The 23716-nt window shown below is 35.5% G+C and overlaps 1 protein-coding gene across 1 annotated transcript in view; it reads right to left on the bottom strand.

Annotated features, from left to right (window-relative positions):
* The window catches only part of B3GLCT (beta 3-glucosyltransferase), a 45662-nt gene that overhangs the window by 6931 nt on the left and 15015 nt on the right, over positions 1-23716 (bottom strand). The window contains exons 5-10 of the mRNA XM_088159548.1: positions 13029-13105; positions 10454-10565; positions 7825-7961; positions 6936-6999; positions 4452-4583; positions 3354-3423 (exon numbers count right to left, since the gene is read on the bottom strand). Coding sequence (XP_088015674.1) covers positions 3354-3423; positions 4452-4583; positions 6936-6999; positions 7825-7961; positions 10454-10565; positions 13029-13105 — 592 coding nt within the window. The remainder of the gene's footprint in view (positions 1-3353; positions 3424-4451; positions 4584-6935; positions 7000-7824; positions 7962-10453; positions 10566-13028; positions 13106-23716) is intronic.

Raw genomic sequence — 23716 nt, 5'->3', positions numbered from 1 at the left:
ACCTGTCTCTAGAGACACACTCACAGGACATTTTATAACCATTCCTGTTACAAACATATAAATATTTATTGTTTCATTTATAAACAAGAAGTATTTGTTTAGTATAATTTATAAATATCATACAATCAATTTTTATCCCATGGAGATTCTACTCAAAGGAGGATTGCTTAGTGCTTCTCTAAAAAAGCAACCTTTTTCATACTAGTTTTCCATTTCACATCAGCATTTAGAAGTAATCAAACAAAATTCTAATAATGATGCCATGAGTGTTGACATTACATCCAGAAGTGAATAAATTATGGGTAACATGAAAAAAAAATCCAACTATCTGCAGGATGCTCAGAAGAAAACCATCAGATTGAAATAATGATCTCTCTTCCATCTTAAAAATGAAGAAGTACTCATTGCTGAGAGGAGCAAGTTCTCTGAGCAAGTAGTCTGCATTCTGCTGTTACTGCTCCTCTGCTTTATGCTCTGACACCATCCAGGAGGTCTCACTCCCCGAGTGAGAATGGAGCAAATATTTATATCAATATTTATATAACTTCCCTTTGCTGCTATACAACCCTGATGCTTATGAACAACTCACTTTAGCCCCTTGCTAGAATCATCCATCACCTAATTTGATGTTTGTTGCCCACCTAGTTGCTCACTTCCTTCTACTTTGAACACACAGGATTTATTATTCTTCATTTTAGTGTTACGACAGAGTAATAAGAACTCAATGCACTAGTGGAAAGACTTTAATCTTTGGAAAATAATCACTTTAGTAGCATTTTGCAATGGTCCATACTACTTTTAAAAGTTCTTAATGAAATGTAAAAGTGTTCTCTTTTTTCATAAAAAGAAATCCAAAAGGAATTATGCACAAAAAATGCATAGGCAGGAAATTATTTTCTTATTTTGTTGAAATATTTTACTTAAAAATGTTTCTCAGCAGAACAAAACCAGAAAGGTTTCAGAAAACAAGGCTCCAGAACAGAAGAATCACAGATACACAAGAGCATTCAAACTGCCCCTGGCAGAAGAGATGCGTTTGTGAATGTTGTTTTACCTTCCTCCAAAAAAGGACCTGAAACTCAGTAGGGTCCTTTAGCACACAGAAATATTTGCAATTACAGACTGAGCCTCTCAATTCCTTTGGTGCAGCCCCCCTTGTTTCTATAAATGAAGCAAAGTTTACTGAAGCAAGGACTTGAGTCTCATCTCAGTTAAAAGGTCTAGCAAGGGGGCTGTTAGCTAAAGTGTCCTTCTCTTGCCCTTGGTTGTCTTGATGGAAGTGTCACCATGCAGAATAATGTCAGTTATGCATTGAATCCGACAATACTTTGTAATTTCTGGCAAATTGTATCTTCCAAAGAAAACTACTTGAAATTCTGGAGTAGATGACGATGCAAATATTTATCAATATGTATTAATACTTGTGATCACACTAAAGTTTTAATACCACTAGAGATATTTAAAGGTCAGCTCCAAGCTCTTAATGACATTTTATTTCTGCTATTTCTAGAACCCTGGTGCATGTTTGCAGTCTTGAAAATTTCTTTTATAACTACAGTTGGTATGTGTAAGAAGAAGAGTTGTATCTGAAGTAAGTTCTGAGGTAAAATTTAGCTGCTTTTAAAAGCACATGAAATTCCTTAAGCCTTAATGCTGCATTAATGTAGTTTCTGGCATATAATAAAGAATGACTTACCAGGTAAAAAGAGCTCTCTGAAGCTGGCATCCATTAATCTTTCAAAATCTCGAGTAAGATTATCCTCTATTGCATAACACTGGAAGCTGTGAGGAAAGTTCAAGAATTTTCCTCAGTCTTCAACAGGTGTTTCTTAAAGGATGTTTATGCTATCTTTGTGAGTCCTTATGTTTCTTTCTGACTTTCTAGGTTTCTTTTTTTTCTTTTTAAAGATTCTGATGTTCAAAAATTAACATGGATCCAGGAAGGAGAATACTTCAGTGAACTCCAATTACAGGACAGTCAATTTTGTTTTGTCAAAAGCTACTTTAAAGATAGCTAACTGCTTTAAAGAACCTAACAATTATGTGATTAAAATACTGCAAATGTGCCTTCATCAGGTCTGGTAGAATTAAGGAAAAAAATCCATGAATCTTATTATTAAAAAATCCCACCTGTTTTTAACCAGACTTAGTGAAGAAAAAAGCTTTTACTTTCATCTTGTCCTCTGACAACAGGTGTGGAAAAACCTCCTCAAAATTTGGTACAACTACTAACCAATTACTTGATTTTCAATTTTTTTGCCAATTATTATCACTTTAAATTATGCTTATAAACAAACTAAGCCTAATGGAGACAGTATTATGCACCGGGTATATTAAAGAGCATACAAAATTCAAGCAAATTCCTGGAAACAAATCTGTTCCTGATTAACAAAATGTCTAGAAGCAAACTAGAACAAACTGGTAGGTGGCATCAAGTAGGTGGAGCGTCTTCTGTTAAGTTGGTGGATTTAGAATTTTTCCTTCCAAGCTTTGTTGAGACTTGATCTCCCTCAACTTAGCTGAGCATTACTCTGTGTTAGCAGAAGCTGAGAGTCTCTCAGTGTGTATTTTCTGTGCCTCTCAGGAGGAAGTCAATGCTCGCTGTGTGTATCTTGTTGAGCTGGGCTAGGGGTTTTTTGTTTCTTGTTTTTAGCATGGTGACTGCTTGTGTAACTCTACAGTTTTCAGATGAACTTTCAGATGAAACCTGCTATAGTGTTTCACACTCTTGATCTGGGCCACCGGTTGGACAAAGTATGACCAGATTTCTAGAAGGGACAAAATTTCCCATGCCAAGCATTATAAAACAGATGTGCACAAGAACAGCTAGAAGCAGCATGACAGCATAAGCTGCTCAGGCTTTTACTGGAGAGGAGGGCAGGACAAAAGAAAGGAGGAGATAAGGGACCTTTCAGCTTCTTCAAATTTCTAAGTCACCAAAGAGCTGCACAATTGTCACTGCTGGTACAAAGAAAAGAAGTGAAGACTCTGAGGGAAACTCACTGTTTAATAGCTGCTGTATTAATTCATATTGCAACAGTTCCAATTTACAACAATATAAGCTAACCCTATGCATGTTATAGTTTAGGTATTCAATTCCAAGTTTTTTGCCAATGATGAAACAGTGTTTTATCTTAAATGTTTCACAGCACTCCTGAGGGCTCTGAACAGCAAAAAGATTCTACCTGAAGGACAATCTGTTTATAATTCCAAAACTTTCCTGTTTCCCAGTTAATTTTGCAAACGTTTAGTCCCAAGAGCTACAGAGACAGCACATATCAGTATGCTTTTTAAATATTCATTTTATTAACTATATTGCATAGAACTATTACCTTGACCAGGCAACAACTTACTTCTGTCACCATGAAATTTTTGACATGTTTTTACAGCAACAAAAACATCTTCCTTATTCACTGGGTCTCCCTATATAAATAAAACAAGAATTAATCTTTTAAGTGCAGGCTGTGCCTATAGTATTTTACAGGATATGTATGTCCATACATATAACAAAATAGGAAATATCTTTTCATTGCATAGCCTATCAAGCAGAATAGTGTTCTTGTGATACACCAGGAAGTAAATTTTTATCTCAAAAAAAAAAAAAGAAAAAGAAAAAGAAAAAGAAAAGGCATTGGTTATTTAAAATTCCTGAAATAACATTATTGGAATTTTTTTTCCATTGATGCAGTACTCTAACAAGAACTAAAACACATATCAATAGGAAAAGACCATGAGTAGAAAAACTTCTTGAACTAAGAATGATTAATCCGAAAAAGAATGTTTTCTTAATTTCTATTAAATCATTAAATCGGTCACTATGAGAACACAAATTGTATCACACTTGGAAAAACCAGCTTTAATGCTACACACAAGACATCTTTGAATTCAAAGATTCCTCAGCTGTAATAAACCATTTGACCACTTTGATTTGCTATCCTTTTTGGCACCTAGAATTTTGCTCTCCTGGAGGTATGGAACATTTTTTGGCCTCTAGCTGCACTTAACTCGTAATAAATGTATTCTCCTAGAGGTGGAAGAGATGGGTTGTACTTTAAGGTACCAAATACTATATTACATTTTATCTTTAGCCTCAACAAGTTTTAGATTCCCATCTGTGGGGGGGAAAAAAAAGATCATCTATACTTCAGTATCTCACTGTGTAAGGAGTGTAAGGATAAATAATTTATAGATCATGCACCAACCAAGCATTGTGGTAGAAAGACTCATTAAAGCATATGCAATATTAGTTGCCAGGAAATATTCACAGAAGCCTGAAAGCATATCCAAAATACATCTTAGATAAATGCCAGAACAAACTGTTTTGTTGGGGTTTATTTCAGCTTATTTAAAAATATTTTTTTGAGTTTTGAGATTTTTGAACTGAAATATTATACGTGTTAGTAAGAGTTTTACTTTTACTACGCAAATGGCATTTAAAATATTGTACTTACACAAAGTGGCAGAAAATTACTGAATGTTGTTGCACAGTGATCAGCCTTATACGAATTCACATCATCTGTGCAGAACTCAGGCACTGGAGTAAGATGTGGTCCTTCCCCTTTCTGCCAAATGTACAGTGCAATCTATCAAAATTGAAAACATTTATATCAGTAGCTAAACTAGACAAAAATTTTCAGGGCATACAAAGAAATCATATTAACAAGAAAAGAAGAGATGTGGGATGGTGTAGCAGATTTGTCCCTGAGTTGATTACCTAATTCCTCCATATTCTGCCAGTGGCACCATGCTCAGAGCCAGGTATTGGTTGCTGGCTCTTCCTGTTTCTTCCCTCATCACTGCCTGCAACTGGAAGGACAGGGAACAGTTCTTGTACTCCCGAGTCCCTCAGCCAATTGGCCCTGTGTTAGTTCAGAATTCAGCTATTCAGAATTAATGTCTACCACATGAACCAAGAAAGAAGCAATGCTCCTAGACAACAAAGAGTATTAGACAATTGTAACTTACCATTAACTATCTATGAAAATTCACAGTATGCTAAAATTTCCCACTGAAAAATGAAATTTCAGTAGAAAGCCGTAGAAAGGTGCTATTTTATTTCAGAAGTGTGGTTAGAGTGCCATTTTAGGTTGTAGCACAGGATGACACGAGGTTACAGTAAAAAGACAAAAATAGTCTTAATCCTAGTTCAGCTCTAATGTTAGATGTACAAAAATTTCTGTTATTCAATTCCAGCTTTGAATAGGCATCAGGGAACGTGCCATACATTGTACAGTTACAAAAAGTCTAAGCAACAACTTGCAAATGAGCAGCAGCACGACAAAAACCCTTTAATACATCTGCAAGACATGAAAGTGATATAAATGCTATGGATATAAGGAATAGGTACTTGGAAAGTAATAGGGTAACACAAACAAAATATAAATAATAAAAAGGAGGCAGAGCACAATAAAATACCAAATAGAGGCATATGTTATTAGGAGTCTGTCAAACTAAAATATTTCTTATAAACTTAAACATTATACACAATCATTAAAAACAACAGATGACATTCTGTGATTTGTTGTCAATCTTGATTCACACAAGAAGAGCATAGACATAAAAATGATTTAATACAGGGAAGATGGTGATTTATTAAATAAACGAGAGGGAATGAAACTGTCTCTAGGGAGACATGAGACAGTGCAGAAAGAATAACTACAGAGCTGAAGTAGGTTATTGATGGCAATAAATTTGAAATGAAACATATGCAAAGACTTGCTAACAGAATAATAAGTGGATGGAAGTCATTTTGTTGGTTGAGTGATCAACTTTTTTACTAAGCAATCTGTGGCACATAAAAGGAGTGGCTCTTAATCATCTTTTTTTATTACAATATATTTAGAGACTTTGTTAGTGCTGAGATAAACCGGAATACTGAGAATATATGAATGATTTTGCCTTAAAAATAAAGTTAAAATAAAATTACATTGTGAAGCACAAGGTCTTGCATTGAGAAAAAAATAAGAAAAGGAAAAAACCAGCTTTTTGTCTTGTTTCTCACAGTAAAATGAAAGCTGAGAGGGATTCAATTGTTTTTGAGGAATACATCAGTCAATGAGGGGAAACTACATAAAAAATAAGGTTTTGCATAAACCCAAATGTATTTAAATATGCTACAAATCTATACTCTATAAATACACCGTAGATTTATGTTGCAAATGAGGAGGTTTATGACCATTACAAGATCTGAAAAAGCAGCAAGAGTTTTATGTAAAGGTGTTTTTTTCTGGACCAGAACAATTTATAGATGCTTTTCAGGAGTGTAAAAATAATAAAAACTACTTCAGTGTCACTTATAATTTCAGGCCAAAACCTTAATCCTGTTCTTCCTTCCTTCTTTTTCACATTTCTCATTCCTAATCTTAATCATTCTTATTTCAGAAGCTTATTCCAGATTCATCCCTCTCTTCCAACCCTGGTTCAGAAGTTCATTTTGGTGACAGTACAAAACCCTGGATGGCACAAACTTTTTAAATGCAGAAAAATAAAAAAAGCCTCCAAAAAAGTAGCCCAGATAGCCTTTCAGAGCCTCCTTCTCATGTTCCTTTCAGTCAGTTCACTCACTGTCTGAAATACCTTCTCCCAGCCTTTTGGAAGTGTTGCATACCAGAGACAAGAAAAGTCCTTCCAGAATTCCACACTGCAAGCTGCAGCACTGCTTGCTCACACCAAGGCAGATTCCTCAGAGTATTTAATGCAAACCCCACCATATTTAGCTCAGAGAGTCTGATTCACAAAGTGAGTGAGGCTGGCTATAATTGAGATACAATTCACCTCAGCTTATGTTCATGAATTGGAAGTCTCTCTTTTAAAGAGAGACTTTTTTTTTTCATGAACTTTTTAGCAAAGTTTATGAAGAATCTCTTATTTATGATTTAACACATTCAAATATATACCTTTGAGGCAATTGTTTCTTTCATCACACCACTACTTACCTCATGCTTTAAATCTATTGTAAAGTCTGATTTGAGTGGTTCACTCTTCAACTTCTTTGCAAGCCTATGAAATTAGAGATGAAGAAATTTAATCAAATGTATTAAAAAATCAATCACTAGTGCATGCAGGAAAGTGTGGCTGGTACTACTGACCATCTTATAACAGGAAAATATAATAAAAAATCATATCTGTATATATTGCCTCAAGAAGCAACTTATATTTATCGTTGCAATCTATGACATGTATTAATCCTTTTTTAAAAAAAAATCTGAACAGTGTCATGATATTAATATTAATTTTCAGCACACACTCTGAAAGTTCTCATCTGGAGAAGGTAGAGAGTCTGGCATAAAATAAACAGTGGAGTAAAAGCAGCAGTGCATTTGAAGCATCAGTATTGATCAGCATCTCAAACTACAGACAATATTCTCTTTCTGTGTATTTCAAAGCATAGTATTTAGAGACTTTCAATTCATGAGAACAGGCTTGCTATGGTAAGATGCATTCTGAAATCTATGAACTTTTCAGATCTAATTTAAAAGCACCTAAGAGTCTAAGCTGAAATAAATATGTAGTTTGTCTGCAAAGCATAAGAAACACTTCTAGAGGGCAATGCAGCCACTCTACTACCCAAGAATAAAGCCACTGTTGGGGAGAATACATTCTTAAAATTACAATATGGGATTGAACTAGTTAAATAATTAATACTGGACAACTATTAGCTAGTTGATGTAGGCAGAGTGAAGCAAAATAAATTACTTGCACAGCAATGATACAGAAATCTATTTCTGCACTCTTGTTTAATTTTGAAGTGTTTATAATAACTATACTTGGAATGTGTGGAATAATGGAGAATAAACAGGAAGTGACTTAAAAATAAATTCTTACTTGTTAACAAGTGGAATGCTAAGTGCCCAACCAGCAGCAAAATCTGGAAATTTAAAGACTGTAGGATTTTCAGCAAAGGCATAATGGTGAATTATTGTAGATTCTTCATCATATAATGCTTTACCTAAAAACCACTCCTGTAAAGGAATATAGGAAACAATTTTGTTCATCTACAGCATCCTTTTAGTGAAGATGACGACTGCATTCATGCTGAATAAAGCAAACCTGAAAACAAAAACAAGGGAAGCATATTGTTCACAATAAATAATCTGGACAAAAACTGTGTTTGGTAAGGAATTAAACTAAAGATTGTTCTCTGAAATCAAATACAGGCTGTATTTCCAAACTCCAGAATATGCCTTGGCTCTTCAAAGAACATGGAATCCCAGAGTCATAGAACGGCTGAGGTTGGAAGAGCCTCTTGAGATCATCTAGTTGAATTCCCCTGCTCAAGCAGGATCACTCAGTGCAGATTGCCCAGGACTCTGTCCAGTCATGTTTTGAATACATTCCACAATCTCTCTGGGCAACCTGTTCCAGTGTTTGAATCCCCAAACTGACTGCTCTCTAGACAAGACACTGAGGAGCATTGTATTCAGGAACTTCATACACATCAGTTTTGAATTTCCATCCATCTGGCCTCTTCTACACAAAGGAACTTAAAAAGAGATTTCAGCTGTCACACCCTCACTGTCTCAATACATTTTATGAGTTCTCAGGATTCTCAAATACAAACTGTTCTTAAGACAGATCTTTTATTCCCTTTAGGCATGAACAGCTACTAAGTCATTGCTGCTCATCCACTTGGGTTATTCATTCCAGATATTTTTGGGGCTGTAGTCCATCACCCTGTTAAGGTGACTGGAAGAGGAGTGGCACATACAATGTGGTTTAACCTTGCTGCCATCTTCCACTGTGAAAGCACAGTTTGAATCAATCTACTGCTGAAACACAGAATCACAGAGGGGCTGAGACTGGAAGGGACCTCTGGGGATCACCTGGCCTAACTCCCCCTGCTCAGGCAGGTCCAGCTACAAAGCAGGATGCTCAGGACCATGGTTCATGAGTTACATCCAAGGACTGAGACTTCAAACATCTTTGGGTCAGTGCTCATTCACCTGCACAATAAAAAAAGGTTGCCTGATATTCAGGTGTAATTCAGCATGAGTGCTTGCCTTTAGGTCTGTATTTAAAGACATTCTCCACTGTTTTTCAGTTTTTCTGCAGCCAGTAATGCCCTCGGTTATTAATACAATACATTCTTTTAACACTCCTCCACAGTATCTTTCAGTGCTTTGAAACATCTGTTTTCACTCATTGTTATGTTCAATACTACACTTGCATCAGTCTTAATATTTCTGTTACTAATCTAATTATCCACATTGAAAAGCTGCAGATCATCAATGCACATGCCCATTGCAGACCTCTTCATGAGATAAATGTATACCAACTTTTTATTATGCAGACTCCTGAGACTTTAAAGTGAATACTGAAGGAGCTCTGATATGAATCACCTTACATTTTGTACCTGATGGACTACTACTATATATAAGGAATCAGGGATAAACTGTTGCACTAAGATGACAATCACTATGTACAAAAGCAAAATGTTTTATTTTCGTTTTGTTGCAGGTTGGAATGCAATTTGTTATTTTAATAGAATCTGTATGTAATACAAAGGAGAGAGTAAAACTGACAAAAGGGCAGTATCTAGAACAAAAATATTCATGTTTTTATTCTGAGAATATCAATTACTAGTAGGTGTTTCTGAAATAGAAAAAAAAAAGGATCTTCCAAAGGTCTGAATATATTCAGTCCTCTATTTTGAAAACCAAGTGTTTTAAAAGGTAAGACCTCTGAATTGTTATTGCTATTACCATTTTAGAAAAGAACTTTGAGAAAACACAAGGCCATGTGCCTGAAAAGGAAATAAATATGCTAAAGTGAGTCCTGAAGCAGAATTACAATAAAGAAGCAAAACATATTTCACATACGAGATTTTTGCTTCTTTTATTACAGGCAAAGGACTGACACCAAGATTTTTTTTTCTGAACACTGAAAATTCCAAATATTAACACCTTTCATGTCAGTTGCATTGCCAAATTTGCTTCTCTCCTTGCTGACTGTACTTCTATTTTGTTCTGCAAATCTTTTGGTGTTGTTTTTCTTCCAGTAGGTACAGAATACTTATCTCCAAGACAGATCAGAAACAGAATGGAAGTAAAACACCCTACTATTTTATATCAGAGACAAACTAGCATCAGTAGTTTGAATCATCATTCAGTCTGACGATAATCAGAATTGATAAAAAAGGAAAATGGGGAAAAGAGACCACAAAACAGATTATATTCCTCTTTTTATCTATCATTTCTATCATATCTATCATTTCTAGCTACATCATTTTCAGGCTATTCACAGAAAAAAATGGTTTCTCTGCTCAATTTTAACAGTTCTTCAAAAGCTATATAGGCATTTGTACTGCTTCATGTCAAATACCTCGCTCTCAGCCTCAGCAACAGAAATCTCTGCCCCCGTTTTAAGGTGTTTGGACACATCTTTTCCTACATTTGGCAAAACACATTCAATCACATGTAAAAAAAAACGTAATTTCTCCTAATCTTTATTTCACCTTAGACTTGTCAAATCTTCTGAGTGTTTCTAGCAGTTTTATGACTTGTATTCTTGTATCTTCTTCACAGAAGAAAATCCATGAGGAGTTCTTACCATAGGTAACAGAGAAGCTAAAAAAGAAATAAACATTTTACTAATAAGGTGGCTTACAAACAAAAATGGCAAATTCAAGGCACATTCCCCAAGTATAAATAATTTGCCATCAATTCTTCATTTACACAGAAGCAGAAAATTTTACTACTGATTTAGAATTACACATCAAAGGACTACTGTGAATGGATAAAGATACTGACTCTGCTGCTATCAATTTATAAAGCACCAGTTATTCCAGAAAGAAGGGATCAGAGATACATAATGAATTTCCATTCAGGAATGTACAGGTCTAATAGCCACCTATGAATTCAGAAGTGCATAGAAAGCAGTTTAGGTTACCTTCCCCTTCTTTTGAGGGGCCCCACCACTGGCCATCTAACATCCAACAGCACTGCAACCATCATCAAAATGCCTAATGTCAGGTTTTCTCACAGCTGTTGGACACTGATCATTCCCAAACTAAAAACTTCATTAGCTTTTCCAGTACAATGAAACTGTACAGACTGAATGGACTTCTCAAAGATAGCAATAATTTCCATGCAGGATTCCTGGCTCCTTCAGAAAAATGCCATTCCTTGTTTCTCTGCTCCTCTAGCCTTAATTCTTCCACTACTCATCAAAACAGAGCCACATGAATTAATAATATCGTAATGGATAAAACCCTACAATATTTATTTGCCCAGTTTCCTTTGCATGGCTCTTGGGAATGATTCCTAAGGCTAAGTACTTAAGGTCTCCAAAAGAGTCTTATGGAGACTTCAGGGCACAAAGTTTGGAGTTCAGACTGTAAGGAGGCATTGGAGATTCCCAGGTAAGATCTTGTTTTGGACAATTTTTTTAAAGGGATTTCTTCTCTGCTGAATGAACATGGTTACTGAGCAGAAATGTAGCAGGCCTTCTGGGCACAGTAAGGATACTGTGTCATAAGACACCCACTGATTGTATCTTCTGAAATTAAGTATTTTATCCAACTTAACCTGACTAAAAATTGAGAATTTTCACAGCTGCTTAGAGACCTCCTAAAAAATGCTGAAAACTACAGGACTGAGAAACCTATTCTTTTGAAAGGATTTTTCTGATACAGATGCATCTTATATCCCAATTAAAAGCATCAGCAGCTGCTGCAGGATGGGCTGAACTCCCTTCATCCTCTTTTGTCCACTGAGAAAACAAAACAATACAAGTTTCAAAATATCAACAGACTTCTAAACTACTCTATGTCTTCATTCACCAAAGGTACTAAGTGAAACAGTACACACAAAGAAATCCATATTCCAGAAACCTCAAGATGGAAATCTTCTACTTAAGATTCCTCTTCTGATTTCTAAAGAATTTTCTTCTGCTTTCTCACACAAATGAGCATTTGTATTTTTTCTTTTAGTTTTTCTATCTTATAAGAGTTGTATCTGTAAACCCTGTCACCAAGACATAAATAATTCAGCAGAGGAACCACAAGGTCATTGAAACAGGAGTTAAGCAGGGGAAAAAAGAAAGATGATTGATAGTTTGAACATCATCTTCCAGTTTTTCACTTTACTTCAAATCTCTTTTGCTATTTTTCACAGTTTACATATATCTCAAAGACAGCTCCTATACAAGCACTATTTTCATTTTTCTACACACAAAGTAATAGAAAGTAGAAGGAAAAGTATCCTGTCCTGCAACCACTCTGACATAAAAATCTCATCCTGAATAAGTCTAATAAATTATATTAACTAAATTAAACCTCAAGAGGCTGCAGATTTCAAGTGCAAGCTTCAGGCAAAAGATAGTCTTCAGTATCATGGAGCTTCAGGATTTTTGAAACAAAATCATTGTTTCCTGACAGTTTGCAAGATACTACCATGTAAATGCAGCACATCTTCCTTGGAGCCACCTGCATAAGTTAAGAAGATACTTGAGACTACCTGTCTTCTCTGATCATACTAATATAAAAATTTGCCATATAAGTATTTAAAAGATGCTGAAACCTACAAGTTCTCACTACAGAGACATATGAGCTCTTATAAATACTATAAGCAATAAAAACTCCAAACAAGCATGATGATCTCTTTTTAAAAAATTGATTCCACTTCATTCAGTCAAGTAACCTGAAAGATCAAAACTTCTGTAATATCTCACACCTTAGACTGTAAGAACTGGGGACCAAATAGAAAAATACACATTTAAAAATGCTGTTTCTTTAGACTAGTTTACTTCCTTAATAATTTTAAAATGCACTGGGATTTGAAGAAGGTTGTTGCTCAGTTAAATTGCATTATTATTGTTCTTTTATTTTAAATAGGCTTCTCTGATTTAATTAAATTTATTAGAAAATTGCTTTGTGAAACAAAAAAAAATAAGTACAGTAAGAAAGTTAAAATATAAGGTTGCAACTCTCATTAAAAAATTTTGCTTCTGAAAATAGAGGTCTGAGGAACTAATATATATATTCTTGGTTACAAACACTTCTGAAAATAACTGGCTTTCATTACACTTACTCTTTCATTAATGGCAATATTGTCCATGCACCTTCATGCCTGTTGATCTGATGAATAAGCAAAACCGTAGGCAATTCCTTTAAGAAAAATAAAAATATTCCCATTAAACTTCCTAAACATCAATTAATCTTTAAATTTTTTTTCTGGAACGAAAGAAATTAGTTTTCATTGGTTTTGACTGGCAAGTAGCCTGAAGAATAGATGACTTAGGATGGTATGAAACAAGTATGACCCACAAGCTAGGGACAGTTCCTCTTCCAACTCATAATTTCTTAATTGTCTTTTAGTTACAAAACTAACAGACTTCAAGTTAAATGCTGTGCATAAGAACCCATGTAATCAATACATCATAGTAACTTCCTTGCCATACCATAAAATCCCATACTGTAAAGAAATACTTAAAATTATGTAGGGTATTCTACAAAGGTTTCCTTTGGAAAAGCATGTTACACACAGCTTAAGTGAGAGTTCTAACACTCCTTACTTTGAGCTTTGACCTGTCATAGTAACATCCTGACAAAAACCCATGGATTTACACAAAAATTAGGAGGCAGCATTTTTTCTTTCTGAAAGATCAAAGAAGCTTTCCTACGAAGGAAAAGATTTCTCGTAAGTTCCTTTGCTCTTTTGTTACTTGAAACCTCTTTGATGTGGCAGATCCCAATGTCTAGCAGATAAGCCATCATTCTGAGGTAGTTTCCAAGAAAAGACCACTTAAACACAGCCTTCTGATAAACCAAACTGCACGATTTGTAATACATGTGAAAAGCTGCATACAGACACATCCCTTAATACACAGGGCATCACTGCCCACAGGAGCATGGGACTCACAACAGCATTCAGGGCAGCAGCACTTTGGGCTGGCACAAAACTTCACAGGAGATGCTTAGGAGACACCAAAAGGTCAGCAAAAGAGGGGTCATGGTGAGTTGAGGAGTGGTTTAAGCACAGCTGGAAATGAAGCATCATGCAGCTGCTCACTCCATCCCCCTCTTTCCCTCTTTGCTCTATCTCAGCTGAAACCAGGACAAGGAGGAAAATTCATCAGTAAGTACAGGGTAAAAAAAAGGACCTGGTCACTTGCAACAAATTGCTGGTCAGGACACTTGTCTGGCCATGCCCTGCTCTGATCACTGCAGCCTGTCTTTGACTTCTCCTTTGTGGACACACACATTTAGAGAGCTAGGGAATTACAGCTTGGAAATTCTTTCCAGGCCTGGATTTCTCCTGACTCTCAGGTCCATTCCCAGGCTGACAAGCTGACTACAGCTTCAGTTAGGGAGGAAATCTCCCAGGGTGATAATATAGTGAAAAACAGAGTGGAATTCATAATAAAGATTAACACCTGGTGTCTTTCCCGTGGGATACATCCTGAGGTACTGTCCCAAGGATGTTTTTCCCAGTTGTCCAATGAGCTACTGTCCTGTCCTAGCTGCACGTAACACACTTTAAATATGGGATGTCCATACAGTAAAGTTGGCCTTTTTTCCCCAAAGAGGTCCGTGTGTGTTGCTGTCCTTGCTCTCTCTTTGCAGTGCAGTAACCACACTCCTTAAATTCCATTTCTACCTGCTGGGCAGGAAGCTTTGTGTGTGTGTCTGTATTTGGAGGTCTGTGTTCCCACAACCAGAGAGAGGACCAGGAGTTGTAGGGGTGCACCTGTCTCTCCAGGCCCTAATCCTTTCCCACTCACAGCTGGCATGTGCCAAACATTCCTGCTTGATGAATGCTTTTCATGAACTATGCCATTAACATAAAATTCACACTTAAACACAAAAATAATTTATTTTCTAAGACAAGCTATAAGATAAAGTTTACACTATTTGCTGACTCTGTCAACTTTAATTTAAATCATTTTTAAGGGCAGTTAAGCACAGCACCTAGAAATACAGAAACCCTCCAAATTTCATATGCTAAAGAAAACATCTCTACTGCTCTAAGGAACAATTGTGTCTCTCAGGACTGCATTAGCCTTATACAAAAATAAGGATTTATGCTATTAGAAGATCCAAATTGAAAAGAAACAATGCCAAAACTCTTATTTGGAACAGGATATTCATCTGCATCTCAAAAATCAGCATTTCTGATTTATGGTTCCAGTTCAAGCCAACCTAACAAATATGCTTCTGCTTGTTTTCAATTTACTGAAAAGCCAAAAGTTCAGAGTTTTTTTGTGGCAGTGGCAAATCTTAGCCATAGTATCTTCAACATCTTGTATTTCATTATAATGTGAAAATGGTAAAATTTACTTTGGTATAATTTTATCTTTATTGATTTATTTACTCAGATTTATTGATTTATTTTTAATTTTGGTATAAGTTTATGGTAAAATCATAACATTATGCTTACTTATGGGACTGCAAATAAGAAGATAAAAGGGCAGACCTCTGTCTGTACAAGAGCATTTATTTTTACACACATACAAAACCTGCAGTTATGCTAGTATTTGTAGGCAGCCATGTATTTCATATACAATAGGATCCAGACAAAGAAAAAAGTAGTTATATATACTAAGTGTCTCTATTACACTGAAGGCTGAAACTGGATTAATTTTAGATAAAAACAGCATTTACCCATGCAAAAGGTACGAAGTAAAATACATAATCTAAGTAGCTGAGTACCATATACTCAGTTATCTCCTCTTTAACAAAAAACCCAGCCCTTCCTTTGTGCAGAGCAAAGATGATAAAGAAAAAGCAATCTCTCTTGAGCTAATCTAATACTTTTACAAGGTATCTTTTCTCAAAAATCTGCTCTCTTTCTCTACCCAACTTCCTCTAAAACATGAAAATACATGTCCTGCATGATCCTTTCCTTCCACTCACCTCTAACCATGCATCAATTCTAATTTAATAAAGGAGATGCTTAAAATACACTGTATAGATCTAAAAAATACACTGTATAGATCTGAAACAGCCTCCTTCAAAAATACAGGGGGATTTCTGTTGCTTTTGCTTTCTCATTTTTACTCTGAACCTAGTGGAACTGGGATGACCTATTTGTATTATTTACTCTATCTTCAGTAGAAGGACAGAACAAAAAAGCAGAATGTACTTGGTGTCAGCTCTGAGGAGTGGAAGGGCACGTGCAGTGAAGGTAATGAAATGTAACTTGCACACTGTGTCTTTCTATCTCATAAAACTCTCCTACAAATGCATCCACGGCCTCTACTGCATCCACTGGTTATTCTAGCTTGAAACCATTCTTTCCACAGTTACAAAGCACGTGTTTTCACACATACCAACATTTTACATATGACACAAGTATCTTACAAACTAAATAAAATAATTTAGTCACTTTTTGAAGACTGAGAAGCTACCCTCCCCACTTACACAACTGAGCTGACTTTAAAGGCCAAAACCAAGAAATGGAATTCCTTGTGAACTGAAATACAGTATGAGACATTTTTACTCCAAATATCACCTACTCTATCAGCACAGTGAGATCAGCAATACCTGCCACAGATTACAATTGCAAACTTTACGCAAACAAAAAACTAAGTGTGAATAAAGAGGTTAGATCCACGTTTTCAAGCCAATTCTAAAAAGACACGGACTCACACAGCCTCATTTGTACCTTAAAATCATCTAGTATTTTTTATGCAAGTTGAAGTATGAAGATGCTAATGACACAATCAATTTCACACCAAATCAGAGAGAGAACTCTGGTTCTTGAATCTAATCTTCACTAAAATGAAAAAATTTGGAGGAGTAGGATATCCAATAAAGAAAAGGTAATTCAGAATAAAAGAGCTAAGTAAGAATCAAGTAAGGGAATTGCTCACCTGAAACAAGTATCTGTATTCTTTATGCACTACATGCAATTTCATATTAATCTACCAAATCCTGTATGAGAAATGTGCAATTTATAGAGACCAAAACTGTACAGGGTAAAAACAAAAGAAAATGCTAAGGTTTCATGGACTATGAGGCCAAAATGGGCTTCTGTATGCAGCCAGGATGGCAGAGACCCACCCCAGCTAAAATGGGATTTCCAGGCTAGGTCACATTCTCTATGATCCTCTAGCAGATCTGTGTTTGCTTCGTTTCCTTACAATATAGTTCACTGAAAATCATCTAAGCATTACCAAACCTTGCCCTAAGTGTATTCTCTAGTGAGAACATGCTTTATTAGAACACAATTCAAACTAGATCTTGCTCAGCATTAATAACTGTATGTCCTGTGTGACATGACTTTGCAAGTACGACATAGAAGCAGATACAGAACTGCAGTGAAATGCAAAACACGACAGTCATGCGTTCATTGTTCTGTTACTGAGTCACCTGAGCAGAGCAAAAAGCCATCTTGTAATGCACTAGAGAAAAATAAAGTAGTGCACAGGAATTTGCCCCTAATGAGTCCAGTTTGCTGGGATGTGTAGGTGTCTTGCATATATCATCTCTGTGCTTCCTGAGCTTCTTAAACTGCCTCATGAAGCCCAGAGCACAGAGGCAAGGGTGGGCATCTTAAACCCTGAGCGCTGCTGCTGAGCTGCACAGCTCCAGAATTAGAAATGTCTTCCTATCTTTACATACCCTACAAGCATGTAACAACATTTTCCCTACTCTTATCTTCTTTTCAGTAATCAATCCTAAAACACATTCAGAGCTAGCCTACCTTCTCAGCCTTCCCTTGGGAGGTTAAATAAGCCAAGCTCTTACAGACATCTGTTATGACTACTTTGACAAAGTAGAGCTGTGGAATACATACTGAAGTCTCCCTACAGCTTTATTTTCAAAAACATGCCAATTCTGTAGACATCCTGAAGGATTTCTAAAAGAAAGTAATCCCACTGGCAATAGTAAAAGAAAGTAATAGCAAATCTCCTACCTCTAAGCCCAGTGGGTCAGACAATTTACTGGGAATTGCTAACTTCAAACATTATATCAAACACTACATCTTCTCTATATTCTAACAATTTTCTTAAATATTTAAAAGTGCAATACACATTTCAAGTATTGTTTATGTTTTAAAGACATAAGTATCAATTTTATCCAATAATCCAGGACAAAATATTATTTCAATAATTCCATTCAAATAAAACTCAAGGATGATTTAAAGTGCTATTTTACAATATCACTGTAAATGAACTTTGCTTCTGTCTAACACATCAGTTATTTAGAAGCGTCTCCAAAGTTGTCCAGTCCTTTAAATTCCTTGCTCTATTTCTCCCTTTAGGCTTCATTCATAGAATTGTAGAACAGTTTTGAGTTGGAAGGAACCTTTAAAGCTCCAGTCCAAGCCTCTCCAGTAGCAGGGACACCTTCAGCTTCAGGTTGCTCAGAGCCCTGACCAAAATGACCTTAAATGTTTCCAGGGATGGGATATCAACAACCTCTCCACCAACCTGTCAGTGTTTCACCAACACCACTGTAAAAAATTTCTTCCTTATGTTGAGTCTGAACCTACTCTCCTTTAGTTTTAAAACTCTACCCTTTCCTTATCACTACAGGCCCTCCAAAAAGTCTGTTCCCATCTTTCTTTATAAGCCCCCATTAAGTGCAGAAAGGCCACAATAAGGTGTGAAAAACCTCCACAACAACAAAACCCGTGTTTCTAATAAGGTATGGTTTCCAATAATCTTTTGCTCCTCAGGAAGCCCAAAGTAATAAAATATAATGTACTATTTTCCATTAGAGAGAATTTCTACTTCTGTTCTAATCTCAGATGCCTGGTTATCATTTTAAAAAAGAACTGAGTTTTAATAACATATTACATATCATTTCAGAGAGTTCAGTGAAAGGCCATAGCACTACCCTGCTTTTACAAATCAAGAGCAAATTAACATATTAGACCTTATTTTGTAACAAGACAAATAAAAACATGTGGAAAAAATGTGAAAAAGTTTTGAGTGCTTATTATAAATGCTACCACAGATGTGTGTAGTAAGATAGTAGCCTAGGATGACAACAACATATTGCAGTAAAGTGCCATTTGTTTGCTCTTCACTTGAGTGAAAAAAAAGCAGCAAGGAATACTTTCTCCACAGCTCACAGTTTACAAGAATCCTAAATAAATGCAATCATACAAAAGACAGACATATGGTATATGGCACATAGCTATTATTCATGAAAGCCAATATTAAAGATGAGCCACTATAATTATGTTGCCAACTGGTCTGAGTAAGATGCTTGTTTAGAATGTATTTAAGATAAGATTTTAGTATTGTAGTTGATAATATTAGTGTGTAAAGTGAGTTTTTACTTCAAAGCAAAATCTTTGTCAATCCCAAGTAGTGCATAAAAATATTTCAGGTTGGATATTAGGACAGATTTATTCACTGAAAGAGTGATTAAGCATTGGAACAAGCTTCCCAAGGCAGTGGTGGAGTCACCATCCCTGTAAGTCTTCCAAAAACTGAGCAGATGTGGCACTTGCTGATATGATTTTGTGGGTGTGGTGGTATTCAAAGACTTGATGATTTGGAGATCTTTTTGAACCCTAATGATTCTATGATTCAAGCAATGAAATTATTGGGGTTCAGATGCTTCTTTTAATATCAGCAAGATTAGCAGTATAAGTAGATTTTTATATTCATGGAAAGCCTGAAGCAACTTTTACTGACAGCAAGATTGAGACAATCATCTCCCAAGGTAAATTAATGTGACACATGGGAGAGCAGGTGCCTTCCCCATAACAGCTCTGGCCAAGTAAATCTCATGTACCTTTTTTAACTAGGGAAGAAGGGAAGGAACAGCAGAGCAGAATGAAGCTTCCTCGGGGCAAGAAATTTGGTAAATGTATTTCAAGTACTAGTAGAGATACTCAGGAGAATATACAAGAACAAAACAACTGTCACCAGGTAATGATTTTAATCTGATGACTTAGTAATTGCAGTCTCATGTATAATGGAGCACTCTATTCAAAGATGACTGAACAATTTTAATATAGCCAACAGCAGTGGAGGAGGAAGCCTTACAGCAATCTCTTATTCTTCATCGAGAAAAGAAATACCTTAGTAAAACAGGTTTGTTCAAATCCTATTAAGTATGCAGAGATTGCTGCTGAAGAGGCTGAGAGAGACACAGCCTAAAGCACTTTAAACTTCTGAATTTTTTGTATATATTTTGCCCTGACATGACAAGACATCTCTGCGAGATGACAGGTCCTATTTTTGCATTAAAGAAGTGAAGGAAGTTACCACATCTTTGATTGGTAAAAGCAGCAATATAAAAATGGTATATGATGTGTAAGGCAGGGCTGAGGGCAGCCCATTCATCACTACTAAAACATTTAAAAGATCTCATTAGTACAGAATTATCCGACTTCTACAAATTCCTTCAAATCTGCTGAGCATCCATTAGAGGAAAACGATCCTGTTCACCTTCCAGCACTAAGTGTAGGTAACTTCTACAGTTTCAACAGTTAATGAGCTAGACATCAATTCTGCTGATAATAAAGCCCAGCAATTGTCAAAAGGATGCCAGTACCTTTGCAGAATGAGAAGCAAGGGCATATTAGAAAGGCAAAGATCAAACAATTAAAACAAAAAGCTAGGAGAACAGCTGGAGGAAAGCAAAGATAAAACAAAAGTCACTCAAATGTGTAAAGCCCTGCAAGCTGACCTTGAAGAGATTTAAGACAACTCTGAAATACATTTTCAAAACTAAGCAGTAGCTTTTGTACACTTCTCCTGGCACACTTTCAAAAGGTTTTATTTTGAATGCATCTCGCCTTTCCACAGAACAGAGCTTAGAAGCATTTCACAAGGTGGGCACCCAAATATCGAAGCCCCAGAATGAGCAGTTGGACTTTAAAATGCAAATCTTAAAAGGAATGATGCATTATGAAGAAAAACAAAGAAAAATGACCAAGAGCATACTGATACTAAGCAATGTGTGCAAGCAGAATAAGTAACACAACATAAAACAAACACAGGTGCTAATGAGGATAAAATAGTAGAAATAGGAACTTCATACACTGACCACTTAAATGCATACTCTTATTAGGCTTTTATACTGCAAGTTCTTCCCACATAATATAAGCGTAGTTTTATGGACAGATTTGGAAAATAAATGTAAATATTAAAGTTGGATTATTTTGCAAACATAAGAATGAATGAATCTGTGTAGAAAAAATAAAGGAAAGGAAGGAAACAAAGGGCATACTATTACTTTACACAAAAAAAATCAAAGGGAATTGATCTAGTAATACTGAGAAATCAAAAAGTTTAAAGCTTTTGAAGTTAAAAAATATCTGGTTTAATTAAAAAAAAAATAGGGTTGATCTTGATATGGTGGAAAACCTTTCCATAAAGACATGCTATTGTAGACATGGAGATGGAGGGGCAGGTCAGAATGTAGCCCAACATTCAACTTAAATATAATCTGTTAAAACTTCTTAAAACGGCAGGATCAAAAAATTAATTGCCTGATCAGTCTCAGCTGGAAAGTGGCTTCCATGAAATGGAATATGGATTGCATTGAATTTATGGCAGTAATTTTGAAAAGTCTCAAATTATGTCTATTTTATCTAAATATATAAATCAGTTTAAAAACAACGTAGTTGCCTTGAAAAAGAAGTTTTTTCACTAAATCTTATAACCACAAGATTATTAACTTGCATGTAAGCTTTTCAGTAAGTTCAGACCTACTTCAAGAACCGCTGGGAAATTTTAACTGTAGAGGTTGTTGTAGGTCAAGAAAAGGAATGCATGCCCATTGATTTGTGGAATACATTTATCATGGAATGAAATAAGGAGAATAAAGCCCAAGAAAAACACCTTCAGAGTTGTTTCTATCATAGCCTGAGAGTATTGAAAAATTTAAAATTTCAGGTGAGATATGGATGTCAGAATACAGTGAATTCTGAATTTGTTGGATTCTGAATACAGGAAATAGTATGAAACACTAACAGATGACTACTTTGGAAAACAGAACTTCAGGTAGCTTCATTCTAGCATCTGAAAGCAAATGTGAAAACAGAGCTGGAAGAACGTCAGGAAACATTAACTCACCCAGAATGTCTCACTGGCAAATTAAGGGAAAAAAAAAAATATAAGCGCCTACAAATTCCCTGGAAGTAATCTCGCAGAGATGGCCAAAACATCAGCAGGAACAATTTGGAGGCAGATAACTTCAGATAGGAATATGCTGATGGCTTAGCATATATACATTAAAATTCAAGCAAACTGATTTTACTTTTTCTCCCTCTCCAACCCCTTAACAGAAAAATATTCCACATTATTAAAACAGTGCAATGCTGCCATCAGTACAGCCTAGGCAATTAAAAATAACTGGCTTTTAAAGCACATATGCTATGCCCAATGGTCACTGGCACTTTGGCAACAGATATAGTGGCCATGAGCCTAATGCCACAATAAAATAATGCTGACATGGGCACTAAGAGGCTTTTCAACACCAGAGATCAGCAGCTAAGACACTGAGTTACAGTTAATTTGTGTTGAAAGCAGAAAAACAGAACCTGGGGTAGCCATGATCTTGTAAGAAAACAAAGACACTGAACTTCTGAGGCACAGACTACTGGTACAGGCCAGCTGGATTTCTGATCATCCTTATTCCTGCTGCACTTCAGGAAACAGGATTTTGCAAAATTGTTTTAAATAAATAGGAACAAAACTATAGGATGGTCCTAACATTTGCTACTTTTTTTTACATTAGTCAAACTGGAAATCAGAGGACTAAAGAAAAAAATGGTACTAGGAAAGTTTAATGAAAGTTTAGTTTAACTAAAGCATGCATTACTCATGAAACATAATATATATCCATTTCCTATGTATAGTTCCACAGTTCTGACTGCACTTGTTTAATTCAGACTGATGTGTAGTAATCACTACAGTAACAGTCCTCAAACTCACAAATAAATAATATTCCCCTTTATTATGCATAGATATTTTAAATGTGAAATTTCATTTCTGTGTGATGTTACAATATATACAACTTGCTAAAAACAAAGTAAGCCCAGTAGTAAAAATACTGCAAATTAGAGTTACAACACTTCCATAAAACAGACCTCATACTTCACATCATCTATTACTCACATGGAAGTATGTGATACCCATTTTCATTTTCCAATACTACATGGTATCTATTAAAATATTCTTACTTTATTGGTTTGTTGTTTTGTTTTGGTGTTTTGTTTTTTGTTTTTTATTGTAGTGTTTTGTTTTTCATTTTAACTCCGTAATGAACAATACTAATTTTCTATAGTTCTTCTGGTTAATAAACATAGGACTCCATTTGATCTCTAGACTTTTCAGGAAAAATAGTTTTTTGAATTGGTCAAGGGTGTTCAATGTAAGAGCCCTCCAAGACCCAAAGGAAAAAAATCTCCTACTCTACTAGACCAGTTCTCAAAGGAAATTACACAGACTTTTGTCTTCTAAACTGTGTCACAGTCAAAGGCAATTAAAAAGCACTGACTCCATCCAAACTGATAATTTTTAAAAAACTTTATTTTACTTGTTTTTTCATTTTAAATGTAATAGCCAAAAAGGAATCCTGATTTTGAATTTTTTAGGACAGAAATGGCATAGTCCCAAATATTACTATTTTACACTCCCAACAGCTTCCTCATTTTTATTTGATGCTTCTTACTATGGTCTAATTTACAGAGATTAAATGTTCAGGAATCTCAGAAAATTAAGAAGATTGGTAGAAACTGTAATGAATTTTTGCCACTGCTAAATCCTAACTGAAGAGTTTTGGCTAATATTCAACAAATCACTA

Source organism: Sturnus vulgaris, chromosome 2 (genome assembly GCF_052056855.1).
Source record: "Sturnus vulgaris isolate bStuVul1 chromosome 2, bStuVul1.hap1, whole genome shotgun sequence".
NCBI lineage: Eukaryota > Metazoa > Chordata > Aves > Passeriformes > Sturnidae > Sturnus > Sturnus vulgaris.
Note: the sequence above shows the minus strand (reverse complement) of the source record. Positions and strands in the feature narration are given on the sequence as shown.